This window comes from Squalius cephalus, assembly GCF_949319135.1.
Source record: "Squalius cephalus genome assembly, chromosome: 7".
Taxonomy (NCBI): Eukaryota; Metazoa; Chordata; class Actinopteri; order Cypriniformes; family Leuciscidae; genus Squalius; species Squalius cephalus.
In genome coordinates this window covers 21,479,484-21,497,936 of record NC_137128.1, presented here as the reverse complement: position 1 = coordinate 21,497,936, position 18,453 = coordinate 21,479,484, and the positions used below count along the sequence as shown (strand labels likewise).

Sequence of the window (18,453 nt, the reverse complement as noted above, 5' to 3'; positions counted from 1 at the left end):
AAACATGCGGAACAACGCCATCTACTGGCTGTAGTCTTTAGCCTCTGGCCAGAAAATCCTCCGATGACGCAAAATGACGATTTTTGCGTCATCGGAGGATTTTTTCCAGACAAAAAATACATAAATCTCTTGTCTCAGGGGGATATGAGGGTGGAAAGCATGGTAATTCGAAAATACTACAGGTTTTCTACTAATACAAAGCTTAATGCTAAATCCTGAAGTATCCCTTTAAGTGTTTTGTTTAATTACTGTCACGTTCAGGCTTAGGAAGATGAAGGAGAGAGGGGTGGATCCAATTGCAGCACTTTTAAATTTCTATTCCACAAACTAAACAAAACAAACACGGTATTCCAAATGTAACAGCTAAGCAAGCAACACAGACAATACAGGACAAAGAACTGAAATTGAGGACTTAACTGAGTTAAATACACAGGCTAAAGGAGGAACCAAACAAGACACAGGTGAATATAATCAATAAACCAATGAGTAACCATAGTAACAAAGGTGATAATCAGAAACCAAGGAACTAAAAACAGGAAGAAAACTGTTGTAAAGTTTTCTTTCATTGAAGCAGAGACCAGGAGACAGTTGGGATCGCGTTCAACAGAAGTTATTCTTTATTGAGAACTCCGCTGTACGTGGCTGCAGTACTTCCAACATGATCTAATCTAACATAAATTTACATGGTGTCTTATAGGCATTTTAGGAGGAGGGACTTTTGAAGGTGGAGACAAATTCAAACAAAGCATGTAAATGAGTATACAGGTTAAGGAACCCGCCCCAGACCAGCAGTCTCAATCCAATCAGCATAACCACTCAAATGCATATGTGCTAATCCAATCAGCCAAACGATTCAACGTCTGGACTGTGGCTCTTGCTCCAAGAGCCATTAAAGACAATAGGTTAGCGTCTCCGTGATCTGACTCATTTAACTTACAAAGGAAAAACAGGTCGGGCAGGAATATCTTGCTGTAAACTCAATAATCACTTTCTCAGTTTATATACTATCTAAATTAAAACCTCAAATGCTAAAATCAGTATTCTTCACCGTGATGTTATGTAAGGAAGCATATCTGAAATAGATTCTTAAATTTGAATCCTTCAAAACACAGGAACCAAAGGAATCACAACATAAGATTCCACAAGCAGAACATAACTGTTACAGTACTCTGCCCTCCGTGCCAGAACTAGTCTAACTGTGGAGGGAGGGTGAGACCAAGGTGGAGCCGATAGAAGGAGGAGACGAAGGAGCCAGGGAGCGACCCTGAGCAGAGCCATTTGGACAAAGATCCATGCCAGAACCGATGGAGGGTGGAGCCAGGAGCATGACTAACTGAGGTAGAGCCGGGAGATGTGGAGACCCAGGTGAAGCCAAGGAGATGAAGATCCAGGGAGACACCGCTGATCTGGATTGCCAAGGTGGAGCCGCAGCATTGCAGGACCAAGGTGGAGCTTGGGGCTCAGAAGACCCTGGTGGAGCCGGAGGGAGTGAGGACAAAGGAAGAGCTGGAGGGAAGGGGGAACACTGTGGATCCAAAGGGGGTGGGGGGCTGAGGCGCAGCCAGAGGCCCGGAAGGCGGAGGCCCGGAGGCAGAGCTGGTGAGTCAGGTCAGGTGAAGCCAGAGATAGAGGGCTGGATGGGACCAGCAGAGACAAAGGAGCTGGGCTGCTGGGCAGAACGAAGGAGACAGGGGGCTGGGCAGCTGGGCTGAACCAGCGGTGACGAAGGAGACAGGGGGCTGGATGGGACCAGCAGAGACTAGACACAGCAACCACTCCTCAGTGGTGGGCATATGGGCGGGGCTCCACTCCAACTTCAACTTCTACAGGGACAGATGTTGGTGCCGACTCTCGCACCTGTTCAGACTCGGTGACTGGCTCGTTTCGGCCAAGCAATCTTACGCTCAACTCTGTTACAACTACTATGTACTTAGATTTAAAAAAAGTTAGGTACAAAGTACTTATTGTGTTCATGTTGTACTGCCAAATACTTTTGCTGGTACTGAAGTGGGATTCGGGTAAGGTTAAGGACAGGTTTGGTAGTAAGGTTTAAGGGTGGGTTAAGGGGTAAGGGGTTAAATTTAAATGTTAAAGGGGTCATATAATGGTACATGCACTTTTACAAGTTGATTGTACTGAAATGTGTGTTGGCAGTGCCTGTACACAACCATCATAAAATGATAAAAATCCATCCAGTGTTTTTTTTAAAATCTTATATGTTTCCCCCTCTCCTGAATCAAGCCGCCCCTCCCACAATGGTTGATTGACAGCAGCCTTTCAACCCAGACCCGCCCTCGCGAGCGAGCTGTCAATCATAGCCCGCGCCAACCGGCGCGTTCATTGCTGATAGCTGGAGCACTGAGTAGAATGGCGTGGGTGTAATAAGGAACACAGCAGTCATTTTGATGTTCCTAAATCCGAACCGCTGAAGATGCAGTGGCTGAGTTTGTTTTCGAAGGGAATATTCCCCACAACGTAAATGCTTTCATGTTTGCGCGAATCATTTCAACAGACTGCTTTACAAACGAGGGTCAGTACGTTATAAAGCTGGTTTTACTAAGAAGCTGCTCCTGAAAAAACCAACTATTCGTGTTCCTGACGCACCTCCAGAAGAAGTGAGTGAGTGTAACGTTTTATTAACCTTTATATTAATCTTTATATTAATCTTTGCAAATCACTTGCTGCACGCTTCAGGATGAATGCGGCTATTGGGTCCATTACATGTTTTCTATGTATGACGTTCTCAATATAATTCATAATCCCATGTTTATAATAAACAACGCGTCATGGTTATTGTGTTACAAACGGTGTACGCACAGAACAGAGGGGCGGGGTGAGCAAAGCTCATTATCATTTAAAGACCCATGCACTCAAACGGCGTGCTGAAAACAGCTGTTTTTGACCAGGTAAAATTAGTGTTTTCTTACAATACTAATGAGAATTTTTAATTAAAGTATATTACAAACTTTTTATTTAGACCCTAAAGAATCATATTAGCTTGTACAAAAATGACATTATATGACCCCTTTAAATGAATAAATTGGGACAATATAACAAATGTTAGTTTACAGCACATTAAGTAATGTTGACATTAAAAGAGATTATTACATGCTTTAGAAGTATTGCTCATTGTTAGTTCGTTAACAAATGAAATCTTATTGTAAAATGTTACCGATTTATATCGATTCTTAATATCTTACGCAAATTTGCTTCTCAAGCAAATTTATCTAAAAAAAAATAAGCACTTTATAGCAAAACTGTGGCATATGGATTCTGTTCCATGTATACAGTGAGGAAAATAAGTATTTGAACACCCTGCTATTTTGCAAGTTCTCCCACTTGGAAATCATGGAGGGGTCTGAAATTGTCATCGTAGGTGCATGTCCACTGTGAGAGACATAATCTAAAAAAAAAAAATCCAGAAATCACAATGTATGATTTTTTAACTATTTATTTGTATGATACAGCTGCAAATAAGTATTTGAACACCTGAGAAAATCAATGTTAATATTTGGTACAGTAGCCTTTGTTTGCAATTACAGAGGTCAAACGTTTCCTGTAGTTTTTCACCAGGTTTGCACACACTGCAGGAGGGATTTTGGCCCACTCCTCCACACAGATCTTCTCTAGATCAGTCAGGTTTCTGGGCTGTCGCTGAGAAACACGGAGTTTGAGCTCCCTCCAAAGATTCTCTATTGGGTTTAGGTCTGGAGACTGGCTAGGCCACGCCAGAACCTTGATATGCTTCTTACAGAGCCACTCCTTGGTTATCCTGGCTGTGTGCTTCGGGTCATTGTCATGTTGGAAGACCCAGCCTCGACCCATCTTCAATGCTCTAACTGAGGGAAGGAGGTTGTTCCCCAAAATCTCGCAATACATGGCCCCGGTCATCCTCTCCTTAATACAGTGCAGTCGCCCTGTCCCATGTGCAGAAAAACATCCCCAAAGCATGATGCTACCACCCCCATGCTTCACAGTACTCATCATTCTACTTCCTCCAAACACGTTTAGTGGAATTATGACCAAAAAGTTCTATTTTGGTCTCATCTGACCACATGACTTTCTCCCATGACTCCTCTGGATCATCCAAATGGTCATTGGCAAACTTAAGACGGGCCTTGACATGTGCTGGTTTAAGCAGGGGAACCTTCCGTGCCATGCATGATTTCAAACCATGACGTCTTAGTGTATTACCAACAGTAACCTTGGAAACGGTGGTCCCAGCTCTTTTCAGGTCATTGACCAGCTCCTCCCGTGTAGTTCTGGGCTGATTTCTCACCTTTCTTAGGATCATTGAGACCCCACGAGGTGAGATCTTGCATGGAGCCCCAGTCCGAGGGAGATTGACAGTCATTAGCTTCTTCCATTTTCTAATGATTGCTCCAACAGTGGACCTTTTTTCACCAAGCTGCTTGGCAATTTCCCCGTAGCCCTTTCCAGCCTTGTGGAGGTGTACAATTTTGTCTCTAGTGTCTTTGGACAGCTCTTTGGTCTTGGCCATGTTAGTAGTTGGATTCTTACTGATTGTATGGGGTGGACAGGTATCTTTATGCAGCTAACGACCTCAAACAGGTGCATCTAATTTAGGATAATAAATGGAGTGGAGGTGGACATTTTAAAGGCAGACTAACAGGTCAGAATTCCTTACCCTTCTTAGGGTAAGGAATTACCCTTCTTACCCTTCTTAGGAGGGCTTCTTTGAGGGTCAGAATTCTAGCTGATAGATTTTGGGGAACAACCTCCTTCCCTCAGTTAGAGCATTGAAGATGGGTCGAGGCTGGGTCTTCCAACATGACAATGACCCGAAGCACACAGCCAGGATAACCAAGGAGTGGCTCTGTAAGAAGCATATCAAGGTTCTGGCGTGGCCTAGCCAGTCTCCAGACCTAAACCCAATAGAGAATCTTTGGAGGGAGCTCAAACTCCGTGTTTCTCAGCGACAGCCCAGAAACCTGACTGATCTAGAGAAGATCTGTGTGGAGGAGTGGGCCAAAATCCCTCCTGCAGTGTGTGCAAACCTGGTGAAAAACTACAGGAAACGTTTGACCTCTGTAATTGCAAACAAAGGCTACTGTACCAAATATTAACATTGATTTTCTCAGGTGTTCAAATACTTATTTGCAGCTGTATCATACAAATAAATAGTTAAAAAATCATACATTGTGATTTCTGGATTTTTTTTTTAGATTATGTCTCTCACAGTGGACATGCACCTATGATGACAATTTCAGACCCCTCCATGATTTCCAAGTGGGAGAACTTGCAAAATAGCAGGGTGTTCAAATACTTATTTTCCTCACTGTAGCTAATTTTGCCCTTCATGACAACTGTGAGGTGGTGAATTTTTTTTATAACTCATCTGTTTCAATTATATTAAGCCTTAAAATTCTGCATAATTAAGGGCGTGGCCACTTGAGTGACAGGTGGATTGCCGCTGATGTCACTACAACCCTTGTCTGCTGTCTGTTAGATGTCACCTCAGCGAATCCCGTCTCTTTGGCCATTCTTTGTTTATCCGGGAGTGACGCGTGGTGACACTCTACCACGATGGCGACGGCCGACTCCTCCCACTTTGGAAACCTGCGGGTTGTGTCACAGACACTACGTCCATATTTTTTTTACAGTATATGACTCTGTGGGTGGAACACAATGTTGTATTTTAGGAATTAACCACTGAGAAATGTTTAGGTACTAGAATAAATATATGAAGATTTTATCTTGTGTGGTGTCGCTATTAGTGTATTGATCCCAGTAAGGATGAAGCACATTTTCAGTGTGTAGCAGACCTAGATAAGTAACATACTGCAATAATTGTAGCACTTTTAATAATAATATGTTTTAAAAAAAACAGTATGGTCAAAAAATATAATGTCACAATCTCATAACTTGGTTGAAGTCATGTTTGTTGTTTGTGGGGTTACATTGTGAATGACGATCAGTTGTCCACAAAAGAGAAAGACAAGTGTAGATTTTAAAGAATATGATATCCTGAACATGTTGATATTTTGATTTTGTAGAACTTCTCCAAAAATATTTTTGCCATCCTACAATCAGTGAAGGCGTGAGAAGAAGGTCGAGCCCCTGAACAGAGACAGACTCAGAACCAAACTCAGGTGGTGAGTACACAACCAAGCTGCTTCAATATCGTGAGCATGTCTGTGGTTTCTGCTTCCTTTTATGTAAAATAGATTTGTAGATAGTTTGTTTGATAGAACTATGTGCTCTTTCTTAGTATTTGGTACATTTGGCACATGTGTCCTTGTTTGCTTTAATAACAGCAGAACACTGATAAAGGCCACCAGTTTTACATAATGTATATATCTGTCCTATATCTGTCCTACATATGTATAATAGATCTGTGGTACCTTTGCTCTCACGGAACAGATAGACTATTTGCTTATTTAACTTTTCTCCGTCCATGCCATAAATGCACATCCTTGAATGTGCGTGGATTTCTAGCATGTTTACTTTAAACACATTATTACTTGGCAGTAATATCTATGGTTTGACCCATTTGAGAGGCAGCCAAAATCAAAATTTAAAATGGACTGAATAAAGCTCTCTACGAACTCGACGTGCGATGCGGCGCTCACTGACATGTATGCGCATGAATCCATCACACGCACACGCTCATTCATACCAATATTATAAGTTACTGCATAATACATTTTTAACTAGCAGAATAATACAGCATCACGATACACGTCTATTAGCAATGTCTTTTAACTATTATAGTATATGGCCATGTTGCAATATTGATTTTCTTTTTGATTTATCATGCAGCCTTAGTGTACCTGTAATTAAAAATGTCTAGTGGCACTCTAATGAAGTATATAACCTAATATATGTATGTTTATTTATGCACTCCAATTTGTTTTTTCATCCTATAGGATCCAGCAACAAGAAATAAACAGCCAGTCCCAGCTGCCTACAACAGATACGATCAGGAGCGATTCAAAGGAAAAGAAGGTAGTTTGGTTTTCACTAGCTTTATTTTTGACCATTGAACCATCAAACATGTTGACTAAATGGTAATGCAGCAGCAAACATTTTTAATTGAATATCTGCACAAAAATTGTATTTTTATTATTATTTTTTTTTTATAAATGTTCCTAGTTAAATCGTTGGCTGGGTGACCTGTTAGCGAGCTCTTTAGGTTTATGAACCACAGTTTAGGAAACTCTGATCTGAAATTTACTCTGATCTGAAAAGAGGTACTTGTGTATCATTATCCATTTATGATGAAGCCCCTGAAAATGGAATTGAGGCTTACTGGAAATTATGAAATGTTTTTTTTTTTTTTTTAAATGGAGGGTTTTAAAATTTACACTATGGGAACCTATCACGGTATGACGCTGAAGTCAGTGACGGTAAGTTAATATGTTATGTTCTTCAATTTCAGAAATCAGAATTTCTACTATAAAGCAGCTCTCCAGTGTGTTCACTTTCTGACCTTGATGTACTGAGTGAAGAAATAAACTTTAACGAGGTTCAATGTTGTGAGAAGGAGGAGGTGGGAACCAGCAAACATTCAAGAAACTTTAATATCAAAAATAAAACAAATACAAAATGAAAGTAAAAGACAGCAGCCCCTCATGGACGACTGCTGTCACATCAAATAAAACATAAACATCAAATAAAATGAGTTCTCCCACGGCCCTCGGCCTCGTCCTGCTCGCCACATAAACCTAAAAAGATTTCCATGGCAAAGAAGGTGAAGCCCCAGAGCACACCTATCTTTTACGTGATCATCATGGACCAATAGCAGTTTGAAGGCGTTTAACAGCCGGCGAAAGTTTGTACTCATGAGCTGTTTTGAACCTCTGAAACGAATACCATACAAACTTCTTAACAGTCAGACTTAGTTTGAAATGATGTCACACTTGTTTGCTCAATTTCTCTGGACTTATATTGTGGATTTGAGAAATCACCCATTTTCACACTGAAATATTGATTTTACTTGACACAAAATGGCACCAAACTTTTTACCAAGGTTTTTTTAAATCTTTGTCACTTCCTCTGCATTTACCAAGTAAGATTTTAGTTTAGTTTGAGCACGTTATATTTGATTGAAGCTTATTGTTGAATTTGACCTTAGGACTCTGGAAGTATGTGTATAGGTAGATGTTTCAGGAGCTGTAAGAGGTCTCTCTTTACTGTACTGACCATAACATGAATGTCAAGATTATGCTGTCTTTTGGGGGATAAATTAGGCACTTGCGGCCATTTTGTGGACCAAAAGGTGCCCTGATTTTCTTCATTATAGCTGTAATATCTCAAAGGACTTTTTTCTGCTTATTTACATTCCTATAAGATTGATCACAAAAACCAATGCTCAAAACCCACAACTGCATATTTTTATACCCATTTAACTAGTCAGATATGTGAAGATAACCCATCATTAATATTACATAATGAAAACCCAATAATCAAAAAAACCAAAGTTGGTTAAAACATAACCCTGATGTGATCCAATGGTATATTTGGTAAGACCCCCCCCCCCCCCCCCCCAAAAAAAAAACCCCACACCAATAAAGCATGGCGAAATCTGTCCTTTTACCCTGTCGTCTAGCAGGGATTGTGTTTGTTGCTCTGCAGGTGGTGCCAGTACTGGATCAGCTCATTGGGGTGAAACCCATGGGAAGTGATCAGGTTGCTGTACGTACAGCTGGAGTACTGCACTCGATAGTGATTAAACAGCTGATTGTTTGGTGGTGGCACTGGGTTTATCCTCAGTCTAGCTAGACAGATACCCACATACACATCTTCTAAATGCAGCCTGGGTATGCTCAGAGACGCCACATATATCCTCTTAGCCACGTCACCTGAGAAGACGTACCCAGTTCCCGAACAAAAGGTGGGGTATCGTCTACCATGGTACATTTCTGGGGGCATATACCATTTACTCTCTTTGTTTCGGTTTGGGGAGAAGTCTGTCATGAGATATCCTGTGAAATACTTTTGTGTTAGTTGTCCCATGGGCTTGAGGAGTTTCTGGACGAGGTATTCAGTGTTGACAAACATGTCACTATCTGTCTTCATGACATATGTGGCCTCTGGACAATACTTTGTGATCCAGTACATCCCCATCAGCGTTTTGAGGGTAAGGTTGTTGTAAGTATCCCTGTAATCTTGCTGGATGATGTCATGATGCTGTCGACTTTCATCCTCTATTGTGTGCTGTAGTTTGCTGCCATTTCTTTGGGTGTCGCTATTTACACCAATGAAGAACAGACGGATGAAACCCAAGTCCCCTGCCATACTTTCATTGCCCCACGTTTTCCTGATGGCGTCCCTGGCGTCTGTTTTCTTGGGCTCAACTGAAATCAAAAGCACTAAGAAAGGTGCTTTCAGGAGACATGCGTTCGGCTCATTAAGGATGTACTCGTAAGGCTCAATTTTAAGTGTCCTCGCTGCTCTCATCTCTTTACTTGAATTGATGTTCAAAATATCCAAATATGAGATTACATTTTCATGTGTTATTAGTGGTGTAGGGGTTGCTTCTAGCTCTCTCAACCCGTTTGTATTTATCGTGGTTGAGTTGTTGAAGATTTTCATGGTTTGGAGCCATTGAGTAGCAAACATCTCCTGGGTGATTTGACAGGGCCAAATGTAATGAGTAATGTAATGGCCATGAGTAATGAGGCATCCCACAAACACCAGCAGAATGAGAAAAAGGGAAACCCTGCGGTATCTGTTCCTCAGCTTCAATCGCATGATCTCTTTGGGTTCTTTGGATTTGTCAAGCCTCTCCGAATAACATACGAGTCCAAATATGCGAAAATCTGCAAATAAGAAAGGGGATGATTTTTATTTGCTAAAGTACTACACAAAATTTGCAATATATTTTACATATGTATATTATTGGTTTGTAAGCCCGTCTATTAGTCCAATGGAGGTCTCCAATAATATGGGTTAAGGTTTTTGCGCGTTTCTTGTCTTTCCTTTTACGCAACACAACAAGATTAAATGAAATACATTTTCTCACATGTATTGACTCATTATTTCATCTAACTCCATAAATGAAAAAGGTTTTAATGATATCTGGGCATCATTAAAAGTAAGCGAATGTTTGATTATTCTTTGTTTTACCCGCTCAGATTTTTCTCTTAATATTTAGGGCCCGAGCACCGATGGTGTGAGGACCCTCTTGGAATTGCTCTGTTTATTATTATTATTATTATTATTATTAGGGCCCGAGCACCGATGGTGAGAGGACCCTATTGTTTTTGCTCCGTTTATTAGGGCCCGAGCACCGATGGTGAGAGGACCCTATTGTTTTTGCTCCGTTTATTAGGGCCCGAGCACCGATGGTGAGAGGACCCTATTGTTTTTGCTCCGTTTATTATTATTCTTCTTCTCCAAAGTGAATCGCTTTTTAGAGGGCCTAAACATGCTCGAAAACTCATGAAACTTTGCACACGCTTCAGAAGTGGTGAAAATTTACGTGTGATATGGTTTTCAGAATTGTGGGGGGCAAATTCGGTAAATTATTGCCCCCACATTTTGCCCCGGCTCCTGGTTTCACGTACAGGTATGAAATTTGGTACATACATGTAATGACCCAATACCTACAGAAAAGTCTCTTGGAGCATAGCCCTAAACACAACAGGAAGTGAGCTATTTTGAACTTCCTCCTGGATTTTGGGCATTTTTCGTAATTTCCTGATGTTGTACTTTAACGAACTCCTCCTACAGATTTGATCTGATACTCTTCAAATTTGGTGAGTGTAATCTTAAGGCCTTTGTGACGTTAAATTGCGAAGATCTAGAGTTTTCGTCGAAGGGTGTGCCCTCGGCGGCCTGACAAACATCTATCTATAAATTACAGGAACGTCTGTCTGTCTGTCTGTCTGTGTGTGTGTGTGTCTGTTCCTCGCATATCTCTCGAACCGTTAGTCCGATTGATTTCAAACTCGACAGGTGTCTTGCCACGGGCACGAGTAAGTGCAGTGCCAAGTTTGACATTGTTTGGATGAGAAATGCAAAAGATATCGTTAAATATATCATTTTTAGAAGGTTGTGGTTTAAAAATAAACATTCTGACATTAGAGAGTTGTATCGGTCAAAGAAGCCCCAAGAAGGCTGTGGTTTAAAAATAAACATTCTGACATAAACACTCAGTCAGCTACACTGTTTACTTCTGAATATTATAGTTTGGTTCCCGAACGTGATAAATCCATCTATCTATAAATTACAGAAACGTCCGTCTGTCTGTCTGTGTGTTATTCGCATATCTCTCGAATGTGAGATAACCACTAAATGTGTGAAAACCACTATTTTCTGTTTCAAACTTTCACATAGCATCTTTAGGTTATAACAACATTGAAAATCAAAATCTGGATTTGAATTTTTTAAGATTTATTATAAAAACGGATTATTTTTTCCCAAAAATGCAATAAATTCATGACTTTTTTTTTTTTTTTTTAAATGCTATTAATCCATTGAATCAATATAAAGTTATTTTTGATCATATTGCCATCGCAAGAAATATCTCCTGAACTTTTTTGACGGCGATCAGCTCACAAAAACTGATTTTGCACGGGCACTTTGCACTGCTCCCTGAATCGAGGTGCTTATTCATTTGTGGATGTAAACTGAATCTGTAAGTCAGCTATGCTGTTAGTGTTTACTTCTGAATATTATATTTCATTCTGGTGCGCTTAACGTTGTCGCTACTGTGTAATAGTAGCCTATGCTATTCACCAACTAAACATATCCTATTCAATGCGTTCACAGTCTCTTTCACGGGCATCATTTGTAGTTGCCTATTCACAAACTGTTTGCTCAAGCATAGCGTTTTCTCGGAGTTCACTGTGTGCTTTTTACCATGCACAAATAAAAATGTCACTGAACTTTTGCTGTGTAATTGTAACAATGAGCACACACCAAACCAACAATTACTAAAAACACACACAAAAACTGATTTTGCACGGGCATTTTTTGCACTAGTTCACCCAATTTCGGCCTTTTGGTGATATATGCATGATCAGATAAGTTCAATATTAATGTTGCTTGCAGTTCTGATGTTGCTAGGCAACCACAGACAGCCTGCAGTAACTCAGGCATACAATTTTCAATCTGCCACAAACTTCACATGTTTGATAAGAGTCCTGTCCTGAACACATGCCAATGCTCATTATGATTATAGCAATAGCACCACCTGCTGGTAGCAGGAAGTGTGGCAAATACAAAACGTGCTCGAAAAATCATGAAACTTTGCACACGCTTCAGAAGTGGTGACAATTTACGTGTGATGTGGTTTTAAAAATTGGGTGGGGCAAAATGGCTTACTTATTGCCCCTACATTTTGCCCCGGCTCGACGTTTCACGTACAGGTATGAAATTTGGTACACACATGTAAAGACCCAATACCTACAAAAAAGTCTCTTGGAGCATAGCCCTAAACACAACAGGAAGTCAGTTATTTTGAACTTCCTGTCAGATTTTGGGCAGTTTTTGCCATTTCCTGATGTTGTACTTTAACAAACTCCTCCTACAGTTTTGATCTGATCCTCTTCAAATTTGGTGAGTGTAATCTTAAGGCCTTTCCTAAAGGTGCCGGGTGGCGGTGGCAGGGGTGCGAGGGCCCTTTTCATCGCTGCTTGCAGCTTTAATTATTAGGGCCCGAGCACCGATGGTGAGAGGACCCTATTGTTTTTGCTCCGTTTATTATTATTCTTCTTCTCCAAAGTGAATCGCTTTTTAGAGGGCCTAAACATGCTCGAAAACTCATGAAACTTTGCACACGCTTCAGAAGTGGTGAAAATTTACGTGTGATATGGTTTTCAGAATTGGGGGGGGCAAATTCGGTAAATTATTGCCCCCACATTTTGCCCCGGCTCCTGGTTTCACGTACAGGTATGAAATTTGGTACATACATGTAATGACCCAATACCTACAGAAAAGTCTCTTGGAGCATAGCCCTAAACACAACAGGAAGTGAGCTATTTTGAACTTCCTCCTGGATTTTGGGCATTTTTCGTAATTTCCTGATGTTGTACTTTAACGAACTCCTCCTACAGATTTGATCCGATACTCTTCAAATTTGGTGAGTGTAATCTTAAGGCCTTTGTGACGTTAAATTGCGAAGATCTAGAGTTTTCGTCGAAGGGTGTGCCCTCGGCGGCCTGACAAACATCTATCTATAAATTACAGGAACGTCTGTCTGTCTGTCTGTCTGTGTGTGTGTGTGTCTGTTCCTCGCATATCTCTCGAACCGTTAGTCCGATTGATTTCAAACTCGACAGGTGTCTCGCCACGGGCACGAGTAAGTGCAGTGCCAAGTTTGACATTGTTTGGATGAGAAATGCAAAAGATATCGTTAAATATATCATTTTTAGAAGGTTGTGGTTTAAAAATAAACATTCTGACATTAGAGAGTTGTATCGGTCAAAGAAGCCCCAAGAAGGCTGTGGTTTAAAAATAAACATTCTGACATAAACACTCAGTCAGCTACACTGTTTACTTCTGAATATTATAGTTTGGTTCCCGAACGTGATAAATCCATCTATCTATAAATTACAGAAACGTCCGTCTGTCTGTCTGTGTGTTATTCGCATATCTCTCGAATGTGAGATAACCACTAAATGTGTGAAAACCACTATTTTCTGTTTCAAACTTTCACATAGAATCTTTAGGTTATAACAACATTGAAAATCAAAATCTGGATTTGAATTTTTTAAGATTTATTATAAAAACGGATTATTTTTTCCCAAAAATGCAATAAATTCATGACTTTTTTTTTTTTTTTCAAAATGCTATTAATCCATTGAATCAATATAAAGTTATTTTTGATCATATTGCCATCGCAAGAAATATCTCCTGAACTTTTTTGACGGCGATCAGCTCACAAAAACTGATTTTGCACGGGCACTTTGCACTGCTCCCTGAATCGAGGTGCTTATTCATTTGTGGATGTAAACTGAATCTGTATGTCAGCTATGCTGTTAGTGTTTACTTCTGAATATTATATTTCATTCTGGTGCGCTTAACGTTGTCGCTACTGTGTAATAATAGCCTATGCTATTCACCAACTAAACATATCCTATTCAATGCGTTCACAGTCTCTTTCACGGGCATCATTTGTAGTTGCCTATTCACAAACTGTTTGCTCAAGCATAGCGTTTTCTCGGAGTTCACTGTGTGCTTTTTACCATGCACAAATAAAAATGTCACTGAACTTTTGCTGTGTAATTGTAACAATGAGCACACACCAAACCAACAATTACTAAAAACACACACAAAAACTGATTTTGCACGGGCATTTTTTGCACTAGTTCACCCAATTTCGGCCTTTTGGTGATATATGCATGATCAGATAAGTTCAATATTAATGTTGCTTGCAGTTCTGATGTTGCTAGGCAACCACAGACAGCCTGCAGTAACTCAGGCATACAATTTTCAATCTGCCACAAACTTCACATGTTTGATAAGACTCCTGTCCTGAACACATGCCAATGCTCATTATGATTATAGCAATAGCACCACCTGCTGGTAGCAGGAAGTGTGGCAAATACAAAACGTGCTCGAAAAATCATGAAACTTTGCACACGCTTCAGAAGTGGTGACAATTTACGTGTGATGTGGTTTTAAAAATTGGGTGGGGCAAAATGGCTTACTTATTGCCCCTACATTTTGCCCCGGCTCGACGTTTCACGTACAGGTATGAAATTTGGTACACACATGTAAAGACCCAATACCTACAAAAAAGTCTCTTGGAGCATAGCCCTAAACACAACAGGAAGTCAGTTATTTTGAACTTCCTGTCAGATTTTGGGCAGTTTTTGCCATTTCCTGATGTTGTACTTTAACAAACTCCTCCTACAGTTTTGATCTGATCCTCTTCAAATTTGGTGAGTGTAATCTTAAGGCCTTTCCTAAAGGTGCCGGGTGGCGGTGGCAGGGGTGCGAGGGCCCTTTTCATCGCTGCTTGCAGCTTTAATTAGGGCCCGAGCACCGATGGTGAGAGGACCCTATTGTTTTTGCTCCGTTTATTATTATTCTTCTTCTCCAAAGTGAATCGCTTTTTAGAGGGCCTAAACATGCTCGAAAACTCATGAAACTTTGCACACGCTTCAGAAGTGGTGAAAATTTACGTGTGATATGGTTTTCAAAATTGTGTGGGGCAAATTCGGTAAATTATTGCCCCCACATTTTGCCCCGGCTCTACGTTTCACGCACAGGTATGAAATTTGGTATATACATGTAATGACCCAATACCTACAAAAAAGTCTCTTGGAGCATAGCCCTAAACACAACAGGAAGTGAGCTATTTTGAACTTCCTCCTAGATTTTGGGCATTTTTCATAATTTCCTGATGTTGTACTTTAACGAACTCCTCCTACAGATTTGATCTGATCCTCTTCAAATTTGGTGAGTGTAATCTGAAGGCCTTTGCGACGTTAAATTGCGAAGATCTTGAGTTTTCGTTGAAGGGTGTGCCCTCGGCGGCCTGACAAACATCTATCTATAAATTACAGGAACGTCTGTCTGTCTGTCTGTCTGTGTGTGTGTGTGTCTGTTCCTCGCATGTCTCTCGAACCGTTAGTCCGATTGATTTCAAACTCGACAGGTGTCTTGCCACGGTCACGAGTAAGTGCAGTGCCAAGTTTGACATTCTTTGGATGAGAAATGCAAAAGATATCGTTAAATATATCATTTTTAGAAGGTTATGGTTTAAAAATAAACATTCTGACATTAGAGGGTTGTATCGGTCAAAGAAGCCCCAAGAAGGTTGTGGTTTAAAAATAAACATTCTGACATAAACACTCAGTCAGCTACACTGTTTACTTCTGAATATTATAGTTTGGTTCCCGAACGTGATAAATCCATCTATCTATAAATTACAGAAACGTCCGTCTGTCTGTCTGTGTGTTATTCGCATATCTCTCGAATGTGAGATAACCACTAAATGTGTGAAAACCACTATTTTCTGTTTCAAACTTTCACATAGCATCTTTAGGTTATAACAACATTGAAAATCAAAATCTGGATTTGAATTTTTTAAGATTTATTATAAAAACGGATTATTTTTTCCCAAAAATGCAATAAATTCATGACTTTTTTTTTTTTTCAAAATGCAATTAATCCATTGAATCAATATAAAAGTTATTTTTGATCATATTGCCATCGCAAGAAATATCTCCTGAACTTTTTTGACGGCGATCAGCTCACAAAAACTGATTTTGCACGGGCACTTTGCACTGCTCCCTGAATCGAGGTGCTTATTCATTTGTGGATGTAAACTGAATCTGTAAGTCAGCTATGCTGTTAGTGTTTACTTCTGAATATTATATTTCATTCTGGTGCGCTTAACGTTGTCGCTACTGTGTAATAGTAGCCTATGCTATTCACCAACTAAACATATCCTATTCAATGCGTTCAGTCTCTTTCACGGGCATCATTTGTAGTTGCCTATTCACAAACTGTTTGTTCATACTGTACAGCACCATATAATCAATACCCACATTTTTAATAGTCAGTTGCTGTCTTAGTTCCTACAAATTAAATGTTTAACATCCCAGTAATATTCTTCTTCTTAAACTGTTACAGTTTTGATCTGATCCTCTTCAAATTTGGTGAGTGTAATCTTAAGGCCTTTCCTAAAGGCGCCCGGTGGTGGCGGCAGGGGTGCGAGGGCCCTTTTCATCGCTGCTTGCAGCTTTAATTATTATTATTATTCTTCTCCAAAGTGAATCGCTTTTTAGAGGGCCTGAACATGCTCGAAAACTCATGAAACTTTGCACACGCTTCAGAAGTGGTGAAAATTTACGTGTGATATGGTTTTCAAAATTGGGTGGGGCAAATTCGGTAAATTATTGCCCCCACATTTTGCCCCGGCTCCTGGTTTCACTTACAGGTATGAAATTTGGTACATACATGTAATGACCCAATACCTACAAAAAAGTCTCTTGGAGCATAGCCCTAAACACAACAGGAAGTGAGCTATTTTGAACTTCCTCCTAGATTTTGGGCATTTTTCGTAATTTCCTGATGTTGTACTTTAACGAACTCCTCCTACAGTTTTGATCTGATCCTCTTCAAATTTGGTGAGTGTAATCTGAAGGCCTTTGCGACGTTAAATTGCGAAGATCTTGAGTTTTCGTCGAAGAGTGTGCCCTCGGCGGCCTGACAAACGTTCACCCAATTTCGGCCTTTTGGTGATATATGCATGATCAGATAAGTTCAATAATAATGTTGCTTGCAGTTCCGATGTTGCTAGGCAACCACAGACAGCCTGCAGTAACTCAGCCATACATTTTTCAATCTGCCCCAAACTTCACATGTTTGATAAGAGTCCTGTCCTGAACACATGACCATGCTCATTATGGTTATAGCAATAGCGCCACCTGCTGGTAGCAGGAAGTGTGGCAAATACAAAACGTGCTCGAAAAATCATGAAACTTTGCACATGCTTCAGATGTGGTGAAAATTTACGTGTGATGTGGTTTTCAAAATTGGGTGGGGCAAAATGGCTTACTTATTGCCCCTATATTTTGCCCCGTCTCCTGGTTTCACGTACAGGTATGAAATTTGGTACATACATGTAAAGACCCAATACCTACAAAAAAGTCTCTTGGCGCGTAGCCCTAAACACAACAGGAAGTCAGCTATTTTGAACTTCCTCTCAGATTTTGGGCAGTTTTTGCCATTTCCTGATGTTGTACTTTAACAAACTCCTCCTACAGTTTTGATCTGATCCTCTTCAAATTTGGTGAGTGTAATCTTAAGGCATTTCCTAAAGGCGCCGGGTGGTGGTGGCAGGGGTGCGAGGGCCCTTTCATCGCTGCTTGCAGCTTTAATTATTAGGGCCCGAGCACCGATGGTGAGAGGACCCTATTGTTTTTGCTCCGTTTATTATTAGGGCCCGAGCACCGATGGTGCGAGGACCCTATTGTTTTTGCTCCGTTTATTATTAGGGCCCGAGCACCGATGGTGAGAGGACCCTATTGTTTTTGCTCCGTTTATTATTATTCTTCTTCTCCAAAGTGAATCGCTTTTTAGAGGGCCTAAACATGCTCGAAAACTCATGAAACTTTGCACACGCTTCAGAAGTGGTGAAAATTTACGTGTGATATGGTTTTCAGAATTGTGGGGGGCAAATTCGGTAAATTATTGCCCCCACATTTTGCCCCGGCTCCTGGTTTCACGTACAGGTATGAAATTTGGTACATACATGTAATGACCCAATACCTACAGAAAAGTCTCTTGGAGCATAGCCCTAAACACAACAGGAAGTGAGCTATTTTGAACTTCCTCCTGGATTTTGGGCATTTTTCGTAATTTCCTGATGTTGTACTTTAACGAACTCCTCCTACAGATTTGATCTGATACTCTTCAAATTTGGTGAGTGTAATCTTAAGGCCTTTGTGACGTTAAATTGCGAAGATCTAGAGTTTTCGTCGAAGGGTGTGCCCTCGGCGGCCTGACAAACATCTATCTATAAATTAC

General features: G+C 40.4%; 2 protein-coding genes across 2 annotated transcripts in view; one reads left to right on the top strand and one right to left on the bottom strand.

Annotated features, from left to right (window-relative positions):
* The first annotated feature begins 7,286 nt into the window (after positions 1-7,286).
* LOC307161240 (parafibromin-like) overlaps positions 7,287-18,453 on the top strand; it is a 106,038-nt gene continuing 94,871 nt past the window's right edge. The window contains exon 1 of the mRNA XM_079875863.1: positions 7,287-7,370. Within this exon, the coding sequence (XP_079731989.1) occupies positions 7,308-7,370 (63 nt within the window). The 5' untranslated portion in view covers positions 7,287-7,307. The remainder of the gene's footprint in view (positions 7,371-18,453) is intronic.
* LOC307161276 (beta-1,3-galactosyltransferase 2-like) lies at positions 7,512-9,717 on the bottom strand (the record flags this gene model as incomplete). Its single annotated transcript, XM_079875897.1, has 1 exon — positions 7,512-9,717. One exon carries the CDS (start codon positions 9,715-9,717, stop codon positions 8,569-8,571), a length of 1,149 nt encoding a protein of 382 aa, XP_079732023.1. The 3' UTR covers positions 7,512-8,568.